General features: G+C 39.8%; 1 protein-coding gene across 2 annotated transcripts; it reads left to right on the top strand.

Annotated features, from left to right (window-relative positions):
- Positions 1-3,516: 3,516 nt before the first annotated feature.
- Positions 3,517-23,705, top strand: LOC128106305 (vomeronasal type-2 receptor 1-like). 2 transcript variants are annotated; one of them, XM_052731720.1, is made up of 8 exons: positions 3,517-3,755; positions 7,225-7,516; positions 9,956-10,793; positions 13,427-13,442; positions 14,469-14,491; positions 19,801-20,024; positions 21,194-21,317; positions 22,723-23,705. In XM_052731720.1, exons 1-8 carry the CDS (start codon positions 3,517-3,519, stop codon positions 23,703-23,705), a joined length of 2,739 nt encoding a protein of 912 aa, XP_052587680.1. The 2 variants fall into 2 exon arrangements, with proteins under 2 accessions (XP_052587680.1, XP_052587679.1); XM_052731719.1 differs by lacking the exons at positions 13,427-13,442; positions 14,469-14,491 and having other exon boundaries at positions 9,956-10,825; positions 19,794-20,024.
- Positions 23,706-26,736: the final 3,031 nt, after the last annotated feature.

The following is a 26,736-nucleotide window of genomic DNA, read 5'->3' as shown; positions in this document are numbered from 1 at the left end:
TTCCTGGAGGGCAGCCTGATCTTTATCGGAGCCCTTAGAGACCTGCAAGGATGAAACACAGCAAGGGATAACGGAGGAGCGTACGGTCGCATCTCAGACCCAAGAGGCTATGCATATCCACATGCAATTAAACACCCGTGGGTATTTGCACCAACATTCATATGGCATCTTTTGTCTGAGTCAGGGATTCCTGAACCTAACTTCAAAATGCAGTGAAAGAAACAATCCCACCTTGAGAGGCAATAAAACAATTTTGCACTGCCAGCTTCGGCGGCATTATAAAGTACTGTGCCACTGAGTTTGAGTCTTGGAAAGACCAGAGAATTCCTCACTCATTAGGATCCGCAGAGTCAAAAAAAACAAAAAAACCAAAAAAACAGCAACAAGAAAAAATCCAGGCTGTTTGGTATAAAGAGATAAGGCACTGGGATCCCAAGAGAGGCAGAGAGGGCCAACTAGTGAAGAGACTAAAGCTGGACTCTGCCCTCCTAGACCTCACTCATGTTCTTTCCTTTCATGGGTCTAAACAGGACATGGGCTTTTGTGCCTGTATTTCAGTGTGCATTAGTCAGGTGAGCTCACGGCTCTTCATTTGTGAAATGAGGAAAACCAAAACAGTCACCTGAGGAGTTTCGTTGGGAAATGAGGCACTGAGCATCCATCCATGTGCATTTCACAAGACCCCTCCCTGTGAGTGCAGAGGTGGCTTTTTGTAGCCTCTGCTTTATCCTTGTTGAATTCTATGGCACTTGGAGGATGCAGTCACTGTGGCCCTGATAAAAACATACCAGTGTTCTGAAGATTCCCCAACTGGATAGCTGATGCTGGTACACAACTCAGAAGCTTCTAAACCCTGAAAATTATTCCTGACCTAGAGGAAGACTGAGGAATGAGGAGACAATTTGAACGCATAAAACCCTAGCTTTAAAATAACAATGTGATTTAACATAATATATGCTGATAATTTTATGGTCTCTAGAACAGCATTTCCTAAGAGGATTAGAACAATCACTGTGGGTGATAAACATACCATTGCCAAGGGGTATCCTTGGCAACCAAAGGGTAATTGCTCAGAAACAGCTGCCCTCTGGTAAGAAAGGGAGGCCAAGCATGAGTGAGGAATCATTCCAAAGCATTCTGAGAAAGCTGGACTAAGCCCATAAACTCGGAAGGGATTCCCATGCTGTTAGCAGTGAGGAATGGTTACGCATCCAGTGTGACAATTTATTACATGAAGCCAAACTCTGAAGAGCTTCCAGGAAGCAAGTCCTGAGAGAATCTATCTATTCACTAAGTCTTATCAGCAACATCTTGAAAGTATAAGGGGAGACTATGTGAAACATGCACACTTTGGAAAGTGAAAACTCTCTAGACAACTGATATACTTAGAGCAGGCACTTCGTCAAGGCAGGAGTATTCTGAAGGTGGAGAGTGAGTTAGAAATGAGAGCCTTCCTTTTTGGAAACTCTAGAGTCAGTGGGTGATGGACTATGCTTAGCCAACAGCTAAGAAATTTTCCAACGAGGATGAGGTGAAGGCAAAGACCATCACAATGAGGTGTGGCCTCGGTGACTGGTGATCCTTATAGTAGCACATAAAAAACATGCATGTTGTGGCTTATAGTTGATGGAGCACATGTAGAAGAATTGTTTTTAAAAAAAAAATGAGAGATTTCTTTCAGTGGTATATTTTCATTCGTTAGAGAAATAGAAACAATTTTCTCATATCCTATGAGATAATATAGAGGAATACGAAAGAGTTCAAATTTTACACAAAATAAAGCCCTCCAGTGTGTTATGCGAGCATTGATTGGACCTGAAAATAAATTTATTTCACTAATAAATACTAGTAAATTTTAGAAATTTGGAATATAATTCTAAGTGTTGCTTTGTTATCTGTTTTCTTCTTTCTTTCTTTTTTTCTTTTATTCCTCTCTCATATAATACATCCTTACTACAGCCTCCCCTCCTTCCACTCCTCCTAGATTCCCTCCATACTTCCCTTCTCCCCCAGATCCACTGTTCCTCCATTTCCCTTCAGAAAAGAGCAGGCCTCCCAAGGATATCAACCAAACAGGGCACAACAAGATGCAATAAAACTAGGCACAAACCTTCACATCAAGACTGAATGAGGACACCCAGTGGCAGGAAAAGGGTCCCAGGAGCAGGCAAAAGGGTCAGAGACACCCCCACTTCCACTGTTTGGAGTCCCGCAAAAGCCCCAAGCTAAACAACCACAGCTTGTATGCAGAGGACCTAGCACAGATCCATGCAGGCTTTGTGATTCAGTCTCTGTGGGACCCTATGGGCCCTGTTTAGTTGATTCTTTGGGCCATGTTCTCCAGGTGTCCTTGACCCCTCTGGCTGTTATCTGTTACTTTCACTTGAATTGTGTTGGGGTTTCTCTTTGGCCAGCAAATGCTTTTAGGAACATGGTCTACAGAACTCTGTCTCCTATCAGGTGACTAAGTTATACCTGATTCCAAATTCCCTATGTAGCTTTTAATTTATTACAATTTTAGTGTTGTAAGTAAAACTTATACACCAAGAGTTTTTTGTTTGTTTGCTTGCTTGCTTGCTTTTTTAGATCTCCACTGGTTCCTTAAAATGTCCTTGGGAGCAAAACCATGTGATCAAATGTTCTACACATTTTCCATGATCCAGAAATTTGTGCTGAGTTTTATTCTGACAGTGCATTACGAACTGTATTCTAAGTGGGGTGGGAGGGAATGTTTGAGAAGGAGCAGAGAGGGGGACTGCGAGACTGGGAATCATGATGAAGTGACCTGGGTAAAAAAGGTTTGTCTCTTGAGTGAGGCCTAGCAAGCGAGGGAGCAGAGGTTGCTGGAGGTGGGGCCGGTAGAGGAGTGTCTGCCTGGCATGCTCAAAGTCCTGGGCTGAACACAGATTTTCTAAGGTAGCTTAGCCGTTGATGAGGTTATTGTGGCAGAGAAACTGTATGGCTTTCTTACCATCACACTAATAAAAATGGCAGTACACAGATTTGACTTGAAGTCTTCTATTCAATTCTTACAGTTTTTCTATTCAGTTGTTTCTGTAACTTAAAGAGGAAGCTTGGCCTGCTGTCCACCCACCCACGCCCCTTTTGGTCCTTTATAAAGAAGCAGAATACTTTTTCTCGTCTTTGGGATAGAGAAGACGATAGGGCTGGCTGCAGTGAGACCGGATGAAGCTGACAGTGCTAAACAAGAAAAGACTGTTTCTACAAATGACCACAACTTTCAAACTGAAACCCATGATTCTGTCATTATTTATCATTGCAAAGCATGCGGGAGATTCAGGTGTCTCTTCTCAAAGGATTGCTCAGCTCCAAGTCCAGATCCATAAATTGCAAGTGATTATGAGATCTGTGACTAGGACCTGAAATTATCTAGCAAGGAGCAGCAAGCGGGTCACTGGGTTGAGGCACATACACTCTCCAACACTCCATCAAGGTGCTTCCTTAAAACGTCTGTGATTTCAACACTTTTATGATCCTCAAACTTGCCATATTAAAATGGTTAGCAGAAAGAGGTGCTTGGTTCTTGGATTCACTGTATTTTTATGGGTTGAATTATATGCTCAAATGAAAAACCAGACTGAGCCGACATGCAGGTTGCTGCGCAAGTTTAATTTGACTGGATATGTAGAAGCCAAAAACCATTCAGTTGTTATTGGAGGACTATTTCCTATTCACTCTAGGACCATCCCAACAGAAGACTCTGACGGGGAACCAGTATCAGCCATGTGTGAAGGGTAAGTCATTGTTTGATCTTTTTTTTTTTTTTTTTTCACATTAATTTGGGTGGCTGGAGAAGAGAGGTTAGCATGGAGTCTGGATTCTAGTTGAATTTCTATGATTCTGGCTTTATCTCAGATTATGGAGTAGAGGGTAGGGTTGCCTCAGAAAGTTGCTCCTCAGAGGGTTCTCTATGGGCCAGTAGCAGCAGCAGCAGCAGCAGCAGCATCTAAAAGTTTGTTAGACACATAGACTCAGGAGTTGCATCCCACGTCTGCTGAAAGACCTATGTTAGTGAATACTGAGGTTTGAGACACGCAGGTGCTGCAGAGTGTGGCTGCAGCTACACAGTAACAGCAACAATTACTGTAAATTGTTCAAACACAAGTTCAAGTGTGCAGTGTGGGAACTCTGGCTTGTGGCCAAGGCAATGTTCATGGCAGGATTCTGATCTACAGAAAAACTCTGTCCCTATTGCTGCTCTTCCAAGATATCATATTAAGAAATAGAATTCCTGATACTACTGTGAGAAAAACAAAATTGGGATAGGACAGATGTCTGGGAATATATGTACACACACACACACACACACACACACACACACACACACACACACACACACACACATCGGGAGAGAGAGAGAGAAGCGGGGAGTTTAGATATGAGATATGCCAGAAATTAAAAGAAAACAATCATCTACAATTCCATTGGCATCACAAAGCAGTATTTTTTTTAATTTTTATATCCCTTTCTGGATCTTTTAAAGAATAAATTTGCTGGGCGGTGGTGGCGCACGCCTTTAATCCCAGCACTCGGGAGGCAGAGCCAGGCGGATCTCTGTGAGTTCGAGGCCAGCCTGGGCTACCAAGTGAGTTCCAGGAAAAGGCACAAAGCTACACAGAGAAACCCTGTCTTGAAAAACCCAAAAAAATAAATAAATAAATAAAAAAGAAAGAAAGAAAGAAAGAAAGAAAGAAAGAAAGAAAGAATTTATAATTTTAAATAGTATGAAAGAAGCACAGGCACTGTTTATATTGGACATATTCCTTAATACAGCAGACTTTTCCGTGATGTCGTGTGGTCATTATCGCTGTAGATGCGTATTTAAACATTTGTGCAGTTTCTTTCATCATTAATTCTATACCAATCACAACTCCTTTCCTTTTATACCATTCCATGCTTCATATTAGAGCTGCTATTGGAAGGAGCAATCGTCTGCACTGTTGTTGACAAAGTGAAAAGTCTGTGATGAGTCCGTAATTGTCATTTTCTTCATCCCTCTAACATGTTTGCATTCTCAGTGGGAAACAAAAGGCTCGAGCATTGAGGGTTTGCTTAGTTATCATAGCAGCAGACCTTCACTTAACCGCAGCTTCCACATCTTTAGACTTTACCATAGTGCACCACACTGATCTTTCATAAACTGAATTACTTAAGTTGGTCTCCAATCGTTCCTGGAACTTCTGAAGTTTATTTTCCACAAAACTTGAGGTTGTATTAATAATGGAAAATATTCCCACACAGCTAATGAGCCACCACTAGACATAGAAGATTATTCCAGTTTTTCAATATTGTAAATACTGGGGCAGATAACCTTTTCCTTTTATCCAAAGATAACTATATCTTTGGCTAATTTAAAGGTGGAGTTACAGGCTCAAAGCAGGTGGATGTTTTTCTAGCTCTTGAACTGAAATGCTATCTCTTGAAAAAGATACCGCTGTACTTATTTTGAAGCTATACTATGTCATCAGTGTGAACTTGTAAAGTAAGTAACAGGATGGTAAAGGCTTTTGTATCTGGTCCCTTCTGTTTGCTACTTTTTTTTTTCAACTGTGTTACCCTACCCCACTCTGCCTTCCAAAAATAAGGATCTCTTCAATCCTTGAATGTTACATCTTCTCCAGTGGTCGGAACTTTCACCAGCTGTCTGTCTGCAGCCCTCTCCCGTCTCTCTAGTATCCTTCTAGCTTTGGCACTGCTCCTAATTTGCTCTGGCTGCATGCTCTTTGTATTTCATTGCTCATACATCTATTCCCATCGCTGTTTGTTTGTTTGTTTTTTGTTTTGTTTTTTAATCACTTTACTTGGTTACTTTTCTCTTTCTTTACATAAATCAACATTTTCAGGGAAAAGAAATTGAAATCAGGCTCTTCATTACTATATTGATAGTATACAGCACTGGAGGAACTCAACAGCTGCATACTAAATGAAAAACAATGCTAAACCAAAATACAAATTAAATAAACTGACCTGGGAAGGTGGCTCATTTGGTAAAGTCCTGGCCTTGCAAGAAGGAGGACCTGAGTTGGAGGCCCCAAGACCCCCACAAAACATTCAGTGTGGTGGCACTCGGTGTAGTGGCACTCTGTGCTTGGTGGGCAGAGACGGGAAGATCACTAGGATTTGCTGGCCAGCTGGGCTAGCCACGTCAAGATCCAGTTTCAGTGAGAGACCCTGTCTCAGACAACAAGGCAGAGGGTGAAGAAAGGTGACATTGGTGTCCCTGCTTCACACACACCAGAATGTGCAAACACACAGGCAGGAAGGAAAATTCCAAAATGTGGAGAGAGATATTTACTATTAGGTATTGAACTTAAAATACTAAGCTGTAGATATAAATTTAGATACGACAACTAGCTACAGAGGGTAGTAAGAGAACAGTTACTCAGATAATTGTTTTGCACAATTTTGTTAAAGTTTGGCTAGGTGAAAAGAAGAGGGGGGTTGGATATTATTTCATGCAGAAGGCCTTAAAAACAATATGGTGATGGACCTCAGGAGAAATATTTCCCTTTTCAATGGCTGCAGAATTAAAAAGTAGGAGGCTCACATTTATGTTTTCACGTGAGAACAGCAAGAAGACAACTTCAGTTAAATGCCTCTCCACAGCAAGATGCATTATGTAATTGGAGTCATGGCATACAAAAATTTACATACTGCTTTTAATAACTTATGCCATAAGTATTAATGTATTAAGACTATTTTTGCATTATAATTAATGTTCAGAAGAAAATAAGTCAAGGATGAGAGTAGAACCATGTCCCTACGGTGCTCCAATGAAATGAGAAAGCTTGTTCGAAGGGATTGTTAGGTCTGTTTGGTAAAGAGAACTGTGACTAGAAGGACAAATTTGGAAAAGAGATAATCAGAAATTTGAAAATATTGTAGCATGTAAAAGATATATACGGCGAAAAAAACATAAAGCAGTCACTTATAAAGGCTGGATATGACTAATATTTAGATCTTTTAAAATTGTAATGTCATTTATGAAAAATTGACACATGCAGACAACTGAGGTACCTGCTGTTGCTTCAGCAAAAAGCTGTAATCACTCATGTAACTGAAGCTCCTTCCCAGAGAAGTACCCCACCCTCAACCGTACCCCCATCTCCCACCCCCACTCTCACCCCTACCTCCACCCCACCCCGACCCTCTCCCACCCCCGCCTCCAGTGTCCAGTGCCTCACAAAAGCTTTTCCTTTCCAGGTTTAACTTCCGGGGTTTCCGCTGGATGAAAACCATGATCCACACCATCAAGGAGATTAACGAGAGGACGGACATTTTGCCCAACCACACTCTGGGCTATCAGATCTTTGACAGCTGCTATAGCATCTCCAAAACAATGGAGACTGCTTTGGCCTTTCTGACGGGGCAGGAAGAATTCCAGCCCAACTTTAGAAACAGCACTGGAAAATACCTAGTAGGAATTATTGGATCAGGGGGATCGTCCTTGTCAGTTGCTGCTTCAAGAATTCTGGGGTTGTATTACTTACCTCAGGTATCTCAAAATATTGTGCAATGTACTGAGAAAGAAATACAAATGCTCTGCCAGGTGGGATGGCACATGCCTTTAATCCCAGCACTCCAGAGGCAGAGGCAGGCGGATCTCTGTGAGTTCAAGGCCAGCCTGGTCTACATATATACAGACTGAGTTCCAGGACAGCCAGGGCTACACAGAGAAACCCTGTCTCAAAAAGAAAGAAAGAAAGAAAGAAAGAAAGAAAGAAAGAAAGAAAGAAAGAAAGAAAGAAAGAAAGAAAGAAAGAAAGAAAGAAAGAAAGAAAGAAAGGAAGAAAGAAAGGTGTGAATACTGTGTGTAAAAATTATTATGAATGACACTGAGGTCCAGAGAGGCTAAGCTGCAGAGACTATGTAAAATTGGCTGAGTACTCCCAGTTACTCTGTTCAGCCAAGCCCCAGCAGTGCACACGAAGGCCTATTTAGAGGTGACTTGAGATTGCTTAATCCCCTGGAGCATCTTGCTGACACTGACTGAGGTGTGATGTGGTGATGTAGATATTACATCTCACTAGTCACCGTGCTCCGTGCACTGTGTGGAGCACAGCAGAGCTCATCCGTAAACACTCAGTGGTGGATTGATGGCTAGAATAGGAACTGGTTTTTGTTTGGGTCTCTGTTGATGCTTGTTGGTCCTGAGCAAAATCACCACACTGACATGTGAAAATGGGCCTGGGAATTTCACGTTAGCTAATTTAATAAGTTACTTTAAACCCAGAGAGGGTAGCATATGTCAGCACAAGAATAAGTGATTGCAAAGCATGAATTATTAGGAAAATAAAAAAGATCTAGAGTTATTTCAATGGCTGCTTCATTAAAGGGTCAGAATGTATTAATATGAAGGATGAACAAGCTTATTGGGGCTACTGAAGTAATGGGAGTGTCCCTCACACAGTATTTCACCTTCCTTCCCTCCCTCTGTCCTCCACTCCCTCCTCCCTCCTCTCTCTCTCTCTCTCTCTCTCTCTCTCTCTCTCTCTCTCTCTCTCTCTCTCTCTCATGACCCACAGCCTCAGCCCTACATAGTATTTAAGTTAGAGAGGAGCTTCAAATGTGAGTGTGGGATAAACAGGAAAGTACCACGAAACAGAATACGAGGAAGGTGGGTGACTCTCATGTATCTTAGGGGTGGGCTTCATGAATTCACCCAAACTGCAGCTGCTGTGAGCTCCATCTTCCACTAAACTCTAATAGAACTCAAGCATAGCCTAGATACCTCTGGATGTATTTCTCCATGAAGGCTTATAGTGAATCTGGCAGGGAAAAGGCAAAACAAATCTTCTGTTGAGTACTTTGGTATTAAGAAACCTTAACATCTAAGTTATCGTTATGTTAATTTTCCTGTAGGGTCCAAGTAACAAGATCTTATAAGACAAATAATTTAGCAAACCTTAGAAATCTGCTGTCGCTGCTTCTCAAAGAGGTTTGTTCCTACATAATACCTCCCACTGAATCTGCTCTTGGTGTGGTTAGAAAGGAAAATACAAACATGAGCCAGTGGAATAAGAAGTGGGAAAAAAAGGGAAAAGAGAACACAGGAATAATGCAGCACTCATGAAGGAATCAACTGTGTCGGGCTACAGAGTTATAATACAGAAGGTCAGACGGGAGGAGATGCATTAGTGACATGAGGTTGGATGGGGAGAAGGTAACATGCAAGTCATCAACACAGAGGGTACACTACAGCAGAGACACATAAATGATTGTCAGGAATATGGGTTCACCTGATCTCCATGCTTAGATCCCCCTAAATGCTAAATACAAACAAGGACTACTGACCAAGTGAGGAGAGCATGCTTTTTCACTTATCTATGCACATTAAAAAGAGAGTTTCTGGCAACTTGGAGAACGGTGCTTAGACTTCCGGTTGGTTAGCACGCTCTATCATCGCTCAGGGCAAGTTTCAGGACCTACATACTCAGGAGTCCTGACAAAAGGAAACTAGAAGAGAGAGGAGAGAACAGAAGGGAAGTAAGGGAGCAGAGGTGAGAGCAGGAGAGTGCGCAGGAGACAAAGACTTGGACTCAGTCCATCATCTCTGCACATGTGATGCTGAAGTTGATGAAGCATCCAGACATATTGACTCAGAGGAGTCACCAGTCAGTGTCCAGAAGGACAAAGGAAAGTGTGAGTGGCCTCCCTGACCATGCTGTGGTCCTAACTACAAAATGTAGTGCACTGACTATCTTCATCTTAACAAGTGGCCGCCCTGACACCCTTTGTGTTGTCAGGGCAACCAAAGTGTTACCTGAATAGTCCCCACCCACCAGGCAGAAGCACCTGTAGAAAGTCATCATCTACAGAAGGATGTGAGGGCCAAGAGAGAACTATTCAGCTCCCTCCCTTTCAGAATATTCCGAAGCTGTCGTTTAAGATTTGGCTCTGGCTTCCTAATAACTATAAATATTTTCAATTGTAGGTGGGCTATACTTCCTCCTGCCCAATTCTTAGTGACAAATTCCAGTTTCCATCTTATCTTCGTGTAATACCCAGTGATAAGATCCAGTCTGAGGCCATGGTGAATCTTATCAAACACTTTGGTTGGGTCTGGGTAGGTGCTATTGCAGCTGATGATGATTATGGAAAATATGGAGTAAAATCCTTTAGGGAAAAAATGGAGACTGCTAACCTTTGTGTTGCTTTCTCTGAAACCATTCCCAAAGTCTACTCCAATGAGAAAATGCAAAAAGCTGTTAATGCAGTAAAAGGTTCAACTGCCAGAGTCGTTGTGCTTTTTACAACCGACATTGATCTCAGCCCCTTTGTGCTGGAAATGATTCATCATAACATAACTGATAGGACATGGATAGCCAGCGAAGCCTGGATTACTTCAGCCCTCATTGCAAAGCCAGAGTACTTTCCATATTTTGGAGGAAGTATTGGATTTGCAGTACCAAGAGCCGTTATACCAGGATTAAAAGAATTTCTTTATGATGTACACCCTAGCAAGGATCCAAATGATACCTTGACCATTGAATTCTGGCAAACTGCTTTTAACTGTACCTGGCCCAATAGCAGTGTGCCTTACAATGTGGACCACAGAGTGAACATGACTGGCAAAGAAGACAGACTGTATGACATGTCTGATCAGCTCTGCACTGGAGAGGAGAGGCTGGAAGACCTGAACAATACCTATCTGGATATATCTCAGCTCAGAACCACGAACAATGTCAAACAAGCTGTGTATGCTATGGCTTATGCCCTGGATCGTCTCAGCAGATGTGACTTGGATGAACTAGATAAAAAAGAAACACAATGTTCATATATGCCTGACTTTGAGCCCAGGGAGGTAAGTTATTTTACCCTATGATATAGCATAAGGAAAAATCAAGTTTTTGCTGCCAAATTCATCCCATTAAAACTGCTGATCTGCTTCCATACAATTTTATAGCATCAGCACTTACCATAATGGCTTGCCTGAATGGCTTGGTTGTTCATTTTAAGTCCTTGTTTGTTACTAAATTATTAGATTTGTTGTCAATGATTAAAAATCTTGTCCCACAAAATAAATTATAATAATGCCTTTTACAAAATAGGGTGCTTTTCTTCACAGAAACTAAAATTAAAGGTATCTAGGAGAAGAATATGACTTAGTGACACAGGTTTCTTCATTTTTTCTGTTCTCTGTATACAATATGGGAATTGTAATCTAAGATAACTACTTGGGTCCAAAAACATCATGTTCATAGCAGGCAAAGGCATGTATGTCCCTCCAGTTTAGGATGATTCCTGGGCATTATATACAGTTTTCTTCACACTCTAGGGCTTTCATTTTAATCATTGGTCTTATCTATCTTCAAGGAAAAACTAGAAGATGAAGTCTTCGTACAATATAGGAGGAGTCACACAAAAGCATGGATGTCAGGGGGTGAAGATTATAGGGGGTTATCTGGGAGAGTCACGCCCACATTGCCTGTCCTTCATCTCCTGTCAAACAATCCATGGTGGTGAGTGGTCTCACCCAAGATTTCCTGCTTATTTCCATTCTTACCTCACTGACTAGAAATACAGAGCTCGAGCATCCCTGCCCTGGCCCTGTCAGCCCTGCAGGAGGTCCACTTAGCATCTCTAACTTGTCACTTCTTCCTTGCCTGATCATCATCTCTTTACTCTTGTATCACACTCTGTCCATTTAACAGAGGCCGCAGTGCCTGGGACCTTCATATATCCCTTTGACTTTCGTGTATGAATTGGCCTACGGCATTCAGTGCCGGCTCTTCTTAGTCCTCCCAGTCTCACCATCCCGTCTATGACCGTTCTTTGAGTGTTTTTCTTACCCTTGATACTTTGTTTTACAGTTTTATTTTATTTTACTTTACTTAATGTGCATGAGTGTTTGCCCGTGTGCACTTAAGTGCACCACAAGCATGGCTACACCCACAGAGGTCAGAAAAGGGAGCTCAGATCCCCTGGAACTAGAGTTACAGATAGTTGGGAAGCACCATGTGGGTGCTTGGAACCAAACCTGGGTCCTCTGAAAGAGCAACAAATGCTCTTAGCCACTGATCTATTCCTCCAACCCCTTATCCTTAGCACTTTTAATCAGCACTGGTCAGGCATTTTAAGACTGATTTTCACGTTGGGCTTGTCTAATTTTTTATCATGATTAGGTTGACATACACTTTATTTGGAAAAAGTAACAGAGATGATATTGTGTCTTTTTGGAGATGGGGATTCATTTTATTTTATGCATATAAATGTTTTGTCTGCATGTATGTGTGTGTGTACCACATGAATCCCAAGTGCCCTTGGAAGTCAGAAAATGGCATTGATTCACCTGGAACTGGAGTTATAGGCAATTATGAGCTGCCATATCTGTGTTGAGAATCAAATCTTGGTCATCTTCAAGATCAACAAGTTCTAAAAATATCTGAGACATTTCTCCAGCCCTAATTGTGTTCTTAAACATTGCATATCAGAGTTCAAATGATATAATTATCTTTCATTATTGCTGTTAAGTGATGCCACCATTTTTCTCACCAGAAAAATACTGTTTCTCTACTGAATTAATAGTTATCTTGTGGGAGTCAAGTGTGGTGACTCATGCCTTCTATTCTAGCTGAGACAGTATTGCCATGGGTTCAATTCTAACACTGGCTATACTGTGAGTTCCAGGAACACTAGAGATACCGAGTAAGGCCCTCTCTCAAAACAAAATAACAACAGGAATTACCTTGCTAGGGAATATTTTCCAGCTGTAAAACTCTCATATTTTTCATCATATTTTCCCTCTCCAATTTAATCATCCATTTAAAATTATTCTTGCCCTAAATACCTCTTCCTCTGCTGCTTGAAAAATGATTCTTTTGCCATTTCCCTCATTCCATCCACATGTTATCTGGACTTCTATTTTTACTCTACCAGTTCTGGATATCAAGATAGACTCAAGGAAATTTCTATCCTATGAGTTATTTATTCTGCTGCCAAAAGCTCACAGATTTGATTGTTGGAAGCCACTTTGCGTGTTAACATCAGCTCTTCTTCCTTTTATTCACATTCCCTCTATCATTTCCAAGAACTTCCTGTTTTTGAAACTTCCAAACATTACAGCTTCATTTGTGCTTTCTCTGTCCCAGCTTTAATGTCAACTATTTCTGTAGAGTGTGCCGTTTCCAGTTACTAACATGGAACTTAGAAACGAAGCAGGATCCGAATGCCAGGGATGCTGATTAGAGTTTCATTATCAACTTGACCCAACCTAGAATTACCTAGGAAGAAGGACCCTCAGTGAAGAATTTCCCAGATCTTATTGCCCTGTGTCTGTAAGAGCTTGTCTTGCCTGATGATTGGTATAGGAGGGCTCAGTCCACTTTGAGTGGCACCATCTCTAGTCTGGTGGGACTAGACTTTATAAGAAAAATAAGTCATCATACGCCACAAAGCACACCAGTAAGCAGCATATCTCTGTGGTTATGCCTCTAGGTTCTTAACCCTATTTCCATCATGCTGTGGGATGTTCTGTATGTTAAATGTGTTGCTCTGATTGGTTAATAAATAAAACACTGATTGGCCGGTAGTCAGGCAGGAAGTATAGGCGGGACAAGGAGAGAGGAGAATTCTGGGAAGTAGAAGGCTGAGAGAGAGAGAGAGAGAGAGAGAGAGAGAGAGAGAGAGAGAGAGAGAGCGCCGCTGCCAGCCGCTGCCAAGAAAAGTGAGATGTTAGGTACAGGTAAGCCACGAGCCACATGGCAACTAATAGACTAATAGATATAGGTTAATTTAAGATATAAGAACTAGATAGCTAGAAGCCTGAGCCATTAGGCCATACAGTTTGTAAATAATATAAGTCTCTTTGTGTTTACTTGGTTGGGTCTGAGTGGCTGCAGGCCTGGCGGGTGAGAGAGATTTGTCCTGACTGTGGGCCAGGCAGGACTGGAGAAAACTTCAGCTACACCATCAACTGTGGATTGTGACCTGAAAATGTAAACAAAATAACTCTTTCTTCCTGCTTTTGATCATGATATTTGTCACAGTAATAGAACAAAACTATTAGGACAAATATGTTCACTGGTATCAAGAAAGCTGTGATAAATATACAATGATAAATTAAATTATACTTTAGATGTCAAAGATATCATTTTATAAGTCCTTTGAATACTTTTGTCATGATTAAGAATACTCCTGCATGCTGAATAATAATCGTATAGCTTATCTGGACACTGAAATGCTAAATTTAAATTTGCTCAAAGAAACAATTATTGCAAGTAAAATGGGCTTTAAAGATAATCTAGAGACCACATAGTGTCAAGATGAAAGTCAGTAGTTGTCCGTAGCCAGAATTGTCCATAGCACCATATGTCAACAAGTTAAAAAAAAAATTAGGTCCTTACAGTATAGAATAATATATAAACAGGAAAGCCTGATAAATGTGTCAATATAAAGTATTTGTTTAACAAAACCAAAATAAATACACAGTCTACTTATGTTTTAAGCTTATCCTACCAACAGGCATGGCTAGGAACCCTTTGAAATTCTGTTATTTACTTGGACATTTCTAAATCCTTCTGCCTCCTTGTCTTCTCCTTGTTTTACTTCTCCTGTTCCTTCCCCTTCTTCTCCCTCTGAGACAAGTCCACACTGTGTAATTTGTATCAGTCTCTGGGATTAGACGCATGCCCAATACTCACCTAGCATTTCTAAATTCTTGAGAAACATATGATGGTAGAGAACTGTGTCCTACCATCCAGAACTGACATGCAGGTGGAACTGTGGGAAGGCTGGTCTAGGGAAGGGTCAGAGTGTGGAAGTCCTGGACAATTTATTTGCTTGACTTTTTTATGGGGGGGAGAACATTTCATGGACTTGGCAATAAAAGTTAAATTTTCATGATTTCTGACATATTTCATTCCACTTGAGAAGACTACACATGAAAAGGGGCAGAAGAGAAATCAGAGGCCATGTGACAGAAAGTAGCCCCAGGAGTGAGTGGTGACTAAAATACTTTCTTAGTATATTCACTTAGTAAATTCTTTCAGGTATGTACCCTTAATCCCTATGAAAAAAACTGGGAAGAATAATTATCTCCTCTTCACAAACCAGGCAAATAATAGTTGATAAGTGTGTGCCTTATTTAAGGTCACAATATTTAACAGAACCAAAAGACTTTAGATCTTTAGAAACCATTATTCAGGCTCTTTCTACCAGCTCCTGGAAACTTAACTGGCCTGTGGAGAGCCGGTAACCACACTAGATCCTTTGAGAAATCCAAGTGTAGATGAAGATCAAGGATATGCCCCATGTGATGGGTTACCTTAATGCTAAAGAAAGCATGTTCTTACCTATTTAAAGTTAATGAGGTAAAGCGTGAGTTAGAGAAAGGTTATTTTCTCATAGGATTCTTGTCAATGTCTATCTTTGATCCTGTAGGTTTAACACCAGTCCCATGAACTGCCATGTCCTTTTCTGCACTATGGAAGCATAGAATTCAGAGACATACTCTCAAAACAATTTCCTGCTACTCTTTTATAGCCCAGATAAAGTGGACACTTTCTGAGAAATGAAGAGCTTCCAATTTCCTAAGTTAATCAGCCATTGCTTCCCCTAAGTACTTTCAACAGTCTTTCTACAATAGCAACTGTTGTGAGACAAAACTTTTCCTGGGGAGATGTAACACATACTTCTACTCACTCCAGATAGGGAGTCCACAACAGACCAAAAGTATGGACACCTCTAAAGTCCAACTTAGTGAGCCAATGAATTTTACTGAGGTTACTTAAAGGAATATGGGTGAGGGGTTACTTAAAGGAGCAGAAATGACTCAAAGACAGCTGTATCACCAAGGCCTACATTGGCATGAGTGACAGCTCACAAAGCTGGGGAACCTGGAGCACACTGTACAGCTTTCTGTAATGAGTCTCTCTGCCCCTCTAGACAACTCCCAAATAATGACACAGAGACTTCCTGTTAATTATGAAAGCTCACCCTATAGCTTAGGCTTCTTCCTAACTAGCTCTTATAATGTAAATTAACTCATTTATATTAATTTATGTTCTATCACATGGCATTACCTTTCTTCCATCCTGCACCTCCTGTTTCCTTTCTGTATCTCCTGGAATCTCCTACATGCCCAGATTCCTCCTCCTCTTCCTTTTTCTTCCCAGAAATCCTGCCTATACCTACTGCCTAGCTATTGACCGTTCAGTTTTTTACTACATCAATCACAGCAATACACCTTCACACAGTGTACAAATATCCCACAACATTCCCTCCTTTTTGTCTAAATAAAAAGGAAAGATTTTAACTCTAACATAGTAAAACTATATACAATAACAACAACTATCAAATCAGAATTACATTCATAATATCCACTCCATTTGTATTTGGCAAATTTGGAGAAAGTACTATATTATCTATCCTACCTTAGTGAGTCCAAAGTTTTATACCTAAACCATTTTCTATCGTAACTTATATTACCATCCAAAAAATACCTTTTTAGATCTTAAAACATCTCCTTAGATGAAAAACTCAAGCTTTTATGTTTTTCAACCGTATACACTTTACATCTCTTATATAAATTTCTTTTCTGAATTTGGTAACAAGGAAAACTGTAACTATAACTATTTGCTCTTAAACCCCATCAAAGACCTGAGGACATATTGCCTGAGTAAACAGGAAGTGCAGAGCAAGCAAATTCCAAAACTATAGAAATGACAGAAACATCTGGCTGCCTGGATAGTCACCCGTTTCCTCTGCAACACTGGAGCATCCATCCATCTTTGGCCTACAGGCCTAGAATATCTGACAGACTTTTTTTGTGATGCAAAAATTTTGAAGGACTGTCCTACCTTGTTTGTGCAAATTTTGGCAGTCACCTTCTTTTGTGTCCTGCTTATACAATTTGGACATCATACTGTCAGCAGTCAAGGCACCCAGTGGCTAATTTTGGCACAAAGAAAGCAAACTCCATATGGAGGTTCTTTGATGCCCATCACCTTTTTTGAAGTAAATTGGTGCTGCCAGGAGCAGATGTGTCTCACTGTCATAAAAAGCCTTATGTTGTTAAAACATTTTAAAGGCCATAGGTTTGAAGACCATCTATCTATTTAAAATATGTCTCTGATCTTGAAAACATACCTAACATGACTATAAGCTTGATTTGTATAGATAACTAACTACTAACCTGTCTTTCTTTATTATCCTAAATAGGTCTCAAGGACTAAAACTTTACACTATATTTTTTAAAGAGCTGCATAGGTACAATATCTTAAACAGAGTAGAAACATATATATAGTATGTCAAAACAAAAATAACCTTAACTTTGTATCAATATACAAAAATCTATACCAATATAAAATATTTGAGACTAGTGATTGTTTAATTCAACAATTCATCCTTTTTATCCCATCATTTCTATACTATATCCCCCCCTTTTCCCTTCAGAAAGAGGTCCTTAAATCTAATGTCTTTTGTTCAGCTTTTTTCTGACCATTACCAATAACAATGTGTAACCAACCCCCCTAAATGATGACAAACATCTATAACCCACAAAATGAACAAAAACCACCTACCCTACCTCTTGGGAATGTGAGTGTCATGTTCTCTAGACTTCTTCATGCTCTCTGGAAGCAACGGCATCTTTACGAAATCATGAGAAAATTGGGATAATGGTCAAGTCCTGTGAGAACTAGCTGTATTATTTGTTATCCAGTTTCTGTGTAATGGGAAAGTTCAGGGCTTATTTGAGGTCCTTGATGGAGTTGTGTTTGAGGCTGGAACATTTCAACAAGCAGCTTTGAAGTTGTTCTGGATGCAGAATTTTGGGGAAACTACAACAGAGGCATTCTGAGAGGCTGGATCACCTGGCTACTTGTCTTTATTTGTATCTAGTCCCCTTACTCTGAAAAGAACACATAAACTTTTAAATGATACATACACACACACACACACACACACACACACACACACACACACACACACATCTATCTATCTATCTATCTATCTATCTATATATATATATATATATATATATATATATATATGCATTAACACAAGTATGGAGTGTGCAGTGTGCACAAGTCAGTTAAAGATGATTTTTTGTTTTGTGTTTGAGCATGTAAAAGGCATCTGTTAACTTTATAAGTATGTTTGGACTGTATAACCAAATCTCTATCCATGACATATGAATAATAATAAGTCATGAGGACTCTATAGGCAACAAGATATATTATGTCTCATCTAATTCTAGAGTTGTTGTTCCCATAGCATAGGGATCATACATCACCTGCCTTGTATTCTCTCTTGTCCTGCCAGCCAGCTCCCAAATAATGAAACAGAGACTTCTGATTAATTATGAAAGCTCAGCCTATAGCTTAGCCTTCTTCCTAACTAGCTCTTATAACTTAAATTAACCCACTTAAATTAATCTACATTATATCACATGGTGTTACCTCTCTTTCATCTTGCATCTCCTCTTTCTTATCCATGTCTCCTGGCATCTCCTACATGCCAAGATTCTTCCTCCTCTTCCTTTCTATTCCCAGAAATCCTGCCTATACCTCTTGCCTAGCTATTGGTTGTTTAGTTTTTTGTTACACCAAACACAGCAATACACCTTCACACAGTGTGTAAATATCCCACAATGTTCAGGCAGCTCAAAAGAGTGTCCTTTCCAAGTTGGTCTAAACATCTTCCAGGCAGGCCAGCTGATTTCTGTGTTTTCCCAGCAGATGGACTGATTTCAGGAGTCTCCTTTGAAGCTTGGATGGTTTGAGTCTTCGTCATACTTCAGCTCAATTAGTCTGAGTAGGACTCTTAGCATTTGTTGCTTACTCTGACTGGGAGGGACCTAGTGGATCTGGTCAGTTTCAGGAACTTCCTGAAGCTGTTTTGAGTTGTTTGCCTTACTACTTTAAGAGCTCGCCTACAAGGATAAAATGTTTTAATTTGGGGAAAACTGCTACATAACAATAATGTAAACTCTGTTGAATTTAACTTTCAGTGCCTGATGGTCTAGTCTCTCCACAAGACTGAGATTTTCAAAGGAAAGAAATAGTTGTGGACCTTAGTAACCTTACACAGGGCGAGTGGGAGGGGGAAAGGTAAGAGGACTGAAAAATATTCTAAATATTCTCCTGTCTCTTACTATGGAGATATAATACTGCTAAGTCTTAGTATAATCTTATGTTAATCTAACAAAAACACACAATTTTAATATGTACCCGAGGTAAGTTAAAATTTTCCAGTGGCCAACATTAAGGAAAAACAGGTAAAATTAAATGAAGCAAATTATTTAACCCAATATCTCTAAAATACTATTTAATGTGTTGTCATAATTTAATGTGTTGTCACGACATTAAAATAATGATGTTAAATTATTAATGAGGTAGCTTCCATTCTTTTTACATCTTTATAATCCAGCATGCATAGCACATCTCAATTTAGCCAACCACGTTTTATGTTTGAATTGCCACCTGTGGCTAGAGGATATCAGAGTTGGTAACAAAAATAGAGGTGGCAGCCAAGCGGTGATGGTGCACGCCTTTAATCCCAGCACTCAGGAAGCAAGAGGCAGGTGGTTCTCTATGAGTTCAAGGCCAGTCTGGTTTACAGAGCGAGATCCAGGAAAGCTGCAAAGCTACACAGAAAACCCTGTCTCAAAAGACCAAAAAAAAAAAAAAATAGAGGTGGCAAAAGAGTAAAATAGAATTCCATAATTACATATGAGTTCAAATCTACTTTCCTTATAAATCTTTATTTTCTAAGTAATAAAATGTTTACACATTGCTTTTTTTCTTTTTTTCCTCCCTCTTCCTTCTTAGCTATTGACTTACTTTAAAAACTTGAAATTTACTACCCATGATGGAAGGAAAATTAAGTTTGACACCAATGGAGATCGAGAAAGTGGATATTATGATATCCTCAACTGGCAAATGGATAATGCTGGGGAAATTGCCTTTGTCAAAATTGGAGAATACAAATTCCAAGATACAAATTTTGAACTTGTTATTCCAAAAAACTCAACATTTTATTGGAACACTGAATCTTCAAGGGTTAGTTGGTCTGCCATATTTTTTATTTATATATAGAAAGAAATTTATTGTTTTCAGGTACTAAATAAATGTAAAACACCTAAAGTTTTTACAATATTACAAATCAATTTCCTTAGTGTAACACATTTTTCCATATTGTTGTTTACCTAGAGTTTAAAGAATCCATGTAACACTAAAATTTTAACATGAAAATTTTAACATAATTTATCAATGTATTGATATTTTGAGAATGTTTCAATAGAACATAGTAATTTTATTTTAATCTTCTCTATTAAAATTGGAGTTATATTTATATAATGAAGTTATTTTATAGGTAATTCAAATGAATTTAAAGTTTACCAGTAGCACCAAAAATGCATACTATGCCTTAAATGGTATATGGTTTTGTAGGCTTAACTTCTCTAGGTTGTTGTTTTGGTTTTTTGTTTGTTTATTTGTTTGTTTTTGTTTTTTGAGCTGAGGTCTTACTATGTAGCTCAAGCTGTCACTATGTCTGGCTCAGAAAATGTATTTTATCTACCCTGTAAATAATTATCTCCCCAGATTTATATATAACTGATTAACAAATGTCAAGTTTATTCTGGATTTCAAGGTGAATATCCATGTAAAATTTAAAAATATAAAGAGGCCTACGGTTCCTACTGAAATTTCTAAATGTAGATAGCAAGAAAACATTTCAAGCTATGCCTTCGCTATAGTGTCTTTTTACCTTTAGGATTTTTCTCATGGAACAGACCTACTTTTCTACAAGTCAATTATAGATGTCTAACTATAATAAGGAATATTTGGGGATGCCTTTACTGACAATAAATATCTTTCGGGAGCTGACAACAATTATTGGAATCACAGGCTTCATCAAAACAGGAACAGATTTAGCAAACTGGCCCATCCGCAGCATCTCACGTGATATTAGTTTGGTTTTGATCACCAAGATGACAAAGAAGTCATTAGAGTTTGTTTGGCATTTCCAGAGTCAATCACAAGACTGTTCTTCAGTAGAAATTCTTTCTAGGCTGCCCATATTGTCATGCTTTGTCTGATATATTCACTCACTGTCCTGGGTTCATCTCCTTTAAAACAGGAAACACAGCTCTTTGGAAATACAACTGAAAATGTTCTTGGTTACACAAATAAGGCTTTGTTATACCTATTGTCTTTGTCTTTCCTAGCTTCCAGATTCAGTATGCACAAAACTGTGTTCTCCAGGGACCCGGAAGGGGATTCGCCAGGGGCAACCCATATGCTGCTTTGATTGCATCCCGTGTCCTGATGGATATGTGTCAGAGAAACCAGGTACAGATGGTCCTTTTTTCATTGGTAGTAACAAACTTAGAATAACCAAGTATTGTCAGAGAGATCCATGCAAATCTTTTTTATGAAGAGATATAAGCAGCCTATAACAAAATTCATGAAACCCCTAAAATTATCCAATATGCAGTATGAATAAAGACATACATTAGTTCTCACTTCTGAAGTCAAAAAAGACCTACTACCATGAAGTTCATGAGTAAACACCAAACAAAATACATAAAATGTAAAATATGAGTAAATTCATAAAATCTTCAAACTACTTGTTTCTAAAATAGAGTCAACACTAATTATAGTCTGAGAACAGTCACCCACTTGTCTTAAGGTTCTAAGCACTGAGAACACATGCATTGTGCAGCTGCTGCTGCATGAACTCCTACAACAGCTTGCTCAGTTGCTGCTCTCTGGAGGTGACTTAGGCAGCTTGGTTTTGTGAAGTGTGTTGGAGCAGGTTTATTTATATTTCTACTTTTTGTTGTTGTTGAAGGAACAAAAAATGCACTTGTCTTTTGTCACATGACCCTTAAGAGTAACCATGTAAGAAGGATACAATGGTCTGGGATGGAAAACAAGCTTCCTGTAACCTGCACAACTCCCTGGCTGCAGGTCACCAGTCTCTACCCAGAATTCCATCCAGAGATGTCCAGACCAGGAGTCAGAGTGACTGACAGGGAACACCAGTCTTTACCTGGACCTTTAAATTAGCATTGAGTAACCCATTCCCTCATCTGTCACACCCTCACCTCAAGTAGCTTTTCTTATTCACCAGTGCTTCCTCTAAGAGCCTCCATCCAGACAGACTTAGCCTTCTTAGCCTCAGGGACCATGGTTGGTGGTTTGTTTTCCTTCTGACCCTCATCCTCACCACTCATTCCAATGAGCATCTAGAGTTGGGGACATTTGGATGGGCACACACACGATTCTCCTCCACGAGGAGATATTGACTGAGGAACTGAAAACACCAGGGGTTTAACCAGCTGTGTCCCAGTCCTTTTGATTGTTTCACCTCAATAGCTGTGACTTTCTCATTGGTGCGCGGTTCTGGGGTTGATAGGAACACGTGCCTCTTTCCTCAATAGATAAATGGAGGAGAAAGAGAAGAGCACATCACTGGAAAAGATCAGTTCAAGAAAGCCTGAAATTGGGAAGAAATGCTCAATTCCTAAAATTAAAAACAACTCTCAGTCTGTCACAACATTTGTACGCACCAAGGCCATTTTCCACTATTAATTTTAAAATCAATGCATACACACACACACACACACACACACACACACACACACACACACACACACACACCTTGCTCAAGTCTTTAGCTGTCCTGGACTGTTCACAGTTAAAAGTGACAAGTGGATTTTCTTGCAATCAATTGTCTGCTCTTTCTCAATAGGTCAAAGGGAATGTGATCCATGTGGGGAAGATGACTGGTCCAATGCACAGAAGAGCAAGTGTGTGCCGAAGGAGGTAGAGTTCCTTGCTTATGAGGAGGCCCTGGGGTTCACCCTTGTCATCCTCTCCATCTTTGGGGCACTTGTGGTTTTGGCAGTCATCGTGGTGTATGTGATCTACAGGCACACTCCGTTGGTGAAGGCCAATGACCGGGAGCTGAGCTTCCTCATTCAGATGTCTCTGGTCATCACCTTGCTCTCATCCATGCTCTTCATAGGCAAGCCACTCAATTGGTCCTGCATGGCCCGCCAGACCACTCTGGCACTGGGCTTTTGCCTTTGTCTGTCTTCCGTTCTCGGAAAGACTATTTCACTCTTTTTTGCCTACAGGATTTCTGTATCCAAAACTCGGCTTACATCCATGCACCCCGTTATTCGAAAACTCATTGTGCTGATCTGTGTTTTAGGAGAGATTGGTGTATGCTCAGCTTACTTGGTGTTGGAGCCTCCAAGAGTGTACAAGAACATTGAACCTCAAAATGTAAAGATCATCTTTGAATGCAATGAAGGTTCTATAGAGTTTCTGTGCTCCATATTTGGCTTTGATGTCCTTCTGGCCTTACTGTGTTTTCTTACAACCTTTGTGGCTCGCCAGCTGCCAGATAACTATTATGAAGGGAAATGCATCACTTTCGGGATGCTGGTCTTTTTCATTGTCTGGATCTCTTTTGTGCCTGCTTACCTGAGCACCAAAGGCAAATTCAAAGTGGCAGTGGAAATATTTGCCATTTTGGCATCCAGCTATGGCTTGTTAGGATGCATATTTCTTCCCAAGTGCTTCATTATTTTGCTGAGGCCAAAGAGGAACACTGAGGAAACTGTGGGTGGGAGAGTCCCCACTATAGACAGGAGCATCCAGCTGACCTCAGCTTCTGTGAGCAGCGAGCTTAACAACACCACAGTGTCGACTGTGCTGGATGATTAGAGTTGTGAGTCCCATGTGACATGCAAAGCTGGATAATGACCTGGTTCAACCTTCCCTTTCAGGTTGCTTCTGAGGCAGCTGCTTGTTGCTCTGGGGTAATATTGAAGATTTGGCCCTTCATAATGTAGACTTAGAATAGTGATTAAAATCTTAGTCTGTACAATACCACTTGTCAATGAGTATAATATGACATCATTGAAATTGGAACCTGTTTCATTAGAGTATTTCATTGGGATTTTTAGAGTAGAGAATATTGCAGAAACAACTTGTCTGAAATGACAAGAAAAGGCTTAGGACCATATTAACAAAACTTACTTTCTTTTTTAACTCATCCCAGGAATAAGAAAACTTCTTTAAGGGATGATGTCTGTCCCAGGATTTCCTAGAGAACAGTAAGTGCAAAAGTGTCAGTTTGAAAACATTCCTCTAAGAAACAAAAGCAAATGGAATTAAGACATCAGCATAGAAGTTAAGTATATTCTATAGTAAAGATTTTGACTTCAAAGAAAGCTAACGCAGAATAAGTAATAAGATGCTAGATTTGGAGGAAAATTCAGTGATACTAGCCATGTCATTATAGAGTGAAGTAGAATTTAATCCCTCTGTGGAAATGGTATAAAATATTGTCAATCTATTCATCTAGATTTAAAAAATAGATAGATAGACAGACAGACAGATAGATGATAGATTAAACAGGTAGAAAACATAATTTGTGAAAATACTGACTGACAAATCTACAAGTGAATATTTGAGTTGAGAAAGCTACGAGGAACAGAAAGTGCTCTCTTTTTGAGAAAGTTTAATAATGTTTGTGAATCTTGATCAACCAATCAACCAAGCTGGACAGATGCATCCAGGCATGTTGGAGCATATCGTGGGACTAGGATCTGGCTTAGCAGAGTAAGTTGGCAATTTATTTACTGATTTTTACAGGATAATCATTCCAGATCAGGTAAAAGGAATGTGCTTCCTACAATCTAAATGAGTTTATATCACGGGACAGTAAGTTTCAAAAGTGATCATATTTGTTGGAGGCAACATGTCCACCAACATTTTCTGGACATTCATCTATCCCCCAATACTTCTCCAGTGCTCTGCACCACAGCCCCTATAATGAAATAATTAGAGATGAGCACTTGTACAATCATATGAAGAGGAGAGAAATGGATTGCTTTGGCTGTTTCTTAATTGGATACTTCATTCACATGGATATACTTTGGAAAAGAGAGGATGGTTTTTCTGAAAGTATAAAATAATAAGAAACTGAAAATCTGTGCCTTTTTAGGTTTCAGTTATTTGTACAGCTGGAGCATTCTCAGTTCTCCATCCTGAGGTTAAAGGTAAAATGGGAACTGAATTGGTTTGCTTATAAACTCAGAATATTTCAATGTCCATTTCTTTTCTGAGAGGTTGATCATTGTACTTATGGTCTATGAAAAGAGTATCCTGGAAGTCTATCTGTTTAATATCAGAGACTCCATTACCTTCCCATGCCACGTTGCAGTAATGCTATCTGGTCTGGCACACATTGTTCACACTTAACACTTCTGATTATCAATGGGTTCTACAACAAAATGTCAATTGTACCACGTGTACAATGGCATTGTTTTCTTGTGCAACTTTATAAAGTACAATTTTTATCTAAAATAGTCAAGCTACCCCTTGTTAATTTAGCACATATGCATTGTTATTTAAACAAGACTTGTGACAGCTAAAATTTTTTAAAAATCTTCTTGTAGAAATAATGATAGCCTAATTTATAGCGTTATTTTATTGTTTGTAACAAATGACTTATCAAAAATTAAATAATGTCTTGCAGCAGAGTGGTGGTGGTGTACACCTTTAATCCCAGCACTGGAAGGCAGAGGCAGGTGGATCTCTGTGAGTTCAAGGTCAGCCTGATCTACAAAGTGAGTTCCAGGACAGCCAGAGCTGTTACACAGAGAAACCATGTCTCAAAAACAAAAACAAGGCCAGGCGGTGGTGGCGCACGCCTTTAATCCCAGCACTCGGGAGGCAGAGCCAGGCGGATCTCTGTGAGTTTGAGGCCAGCCTGGTCTACAGAGCGAGATCCAGGAAAGGCGCAAAGCTACACAGAGAAACCCTGTCTTGAAAAAAACCAAAAAAAAAAAAAAAAAAAAAAAACAAAAAAACAAAACAAAACAAAAAAGTCTTGCAGCATTGAAAGATATTTTCTCTTTGGCAGATAATTCTATCTGCAAATATTGTAAAAGAGTATCGGAATGTTGTGACGACATTTCTTTCTGTGGGTGAGCACTTGCTTGGACATTGTATTGGGCATTAGGGAGCAACATAGAATTAATTCCAACATGTCACATCAAAATTATGTGGTTGCTGTCTTGAGAAGTAGCATGAAGATTAAACACATGACAGATAAAATTGCAAAACATCTTCCTTAGAGCCGACCAAATATGTGCAGGACAGAGTTTTGTTTTATGCTTTGTTGAGCTACTTTGCTTAAACCCATAGACTCATGTCATATAATTAATCTTGTCAGTTGATTCTTTGGTAGTTAACACTTGGAAGAAAGTTTCCAGTAAGAAGTGAATATGTTAGTAAAAGAGCTGATACATCTCAGATGAGCCTCCTTGAAGTAGCCCTAGTCTCACCTCTTCTCTGCTTCTCCCCTCCCAGTGGCTCACCATCATAAATGGAAACATCATGAGTCTAGTGACTTAGCTGGACATTAAACACCCTCCAAACTGCTTCCTCTTTTCAACAGTTGTCCCCTCCTCACTCACACCATTTAACACAGCCCAGCTCCACTTCTACAACCCCCAAACTCTCCCGTCATTCACTCGCTTCCTGGTCTGCTTCTCTGTTGGTGTTATAAAACAGTAACCAAAAGCAGCATTGGATGGACAGGGTTTACTTCATCTAGCAACTCCATTAGTGAGGGAAATTGGGGCAGGAGCTCAGGAACCAATACAGAGGCCATGAGGGAACTCTACTTACTGACTTGCTCCCCATGGCTTGCTCACTTGCTTTCTTCTTCTTCTTCTTCTTCTTC

This window comes from Peromyscus californicus, unplaced genomic scaffold, assembly GCF_007827085.1.
Source record: "Peromyscus californicus insignis strain IS unplaced genomic scaffold, ASM782708v3 Scaffold_9__1_contigs__length_137607984, whole genome shotgun sequence".
Lineage (NCBI taxonomy): Eukaryota > Metazoa > Chordata > Mammalia > Rodentia > Cricetidae > Peromyscus > Peromyscus californicus.
This window is presented reverse-complemented; position numbering and strand designations above follow the sequence as displayed.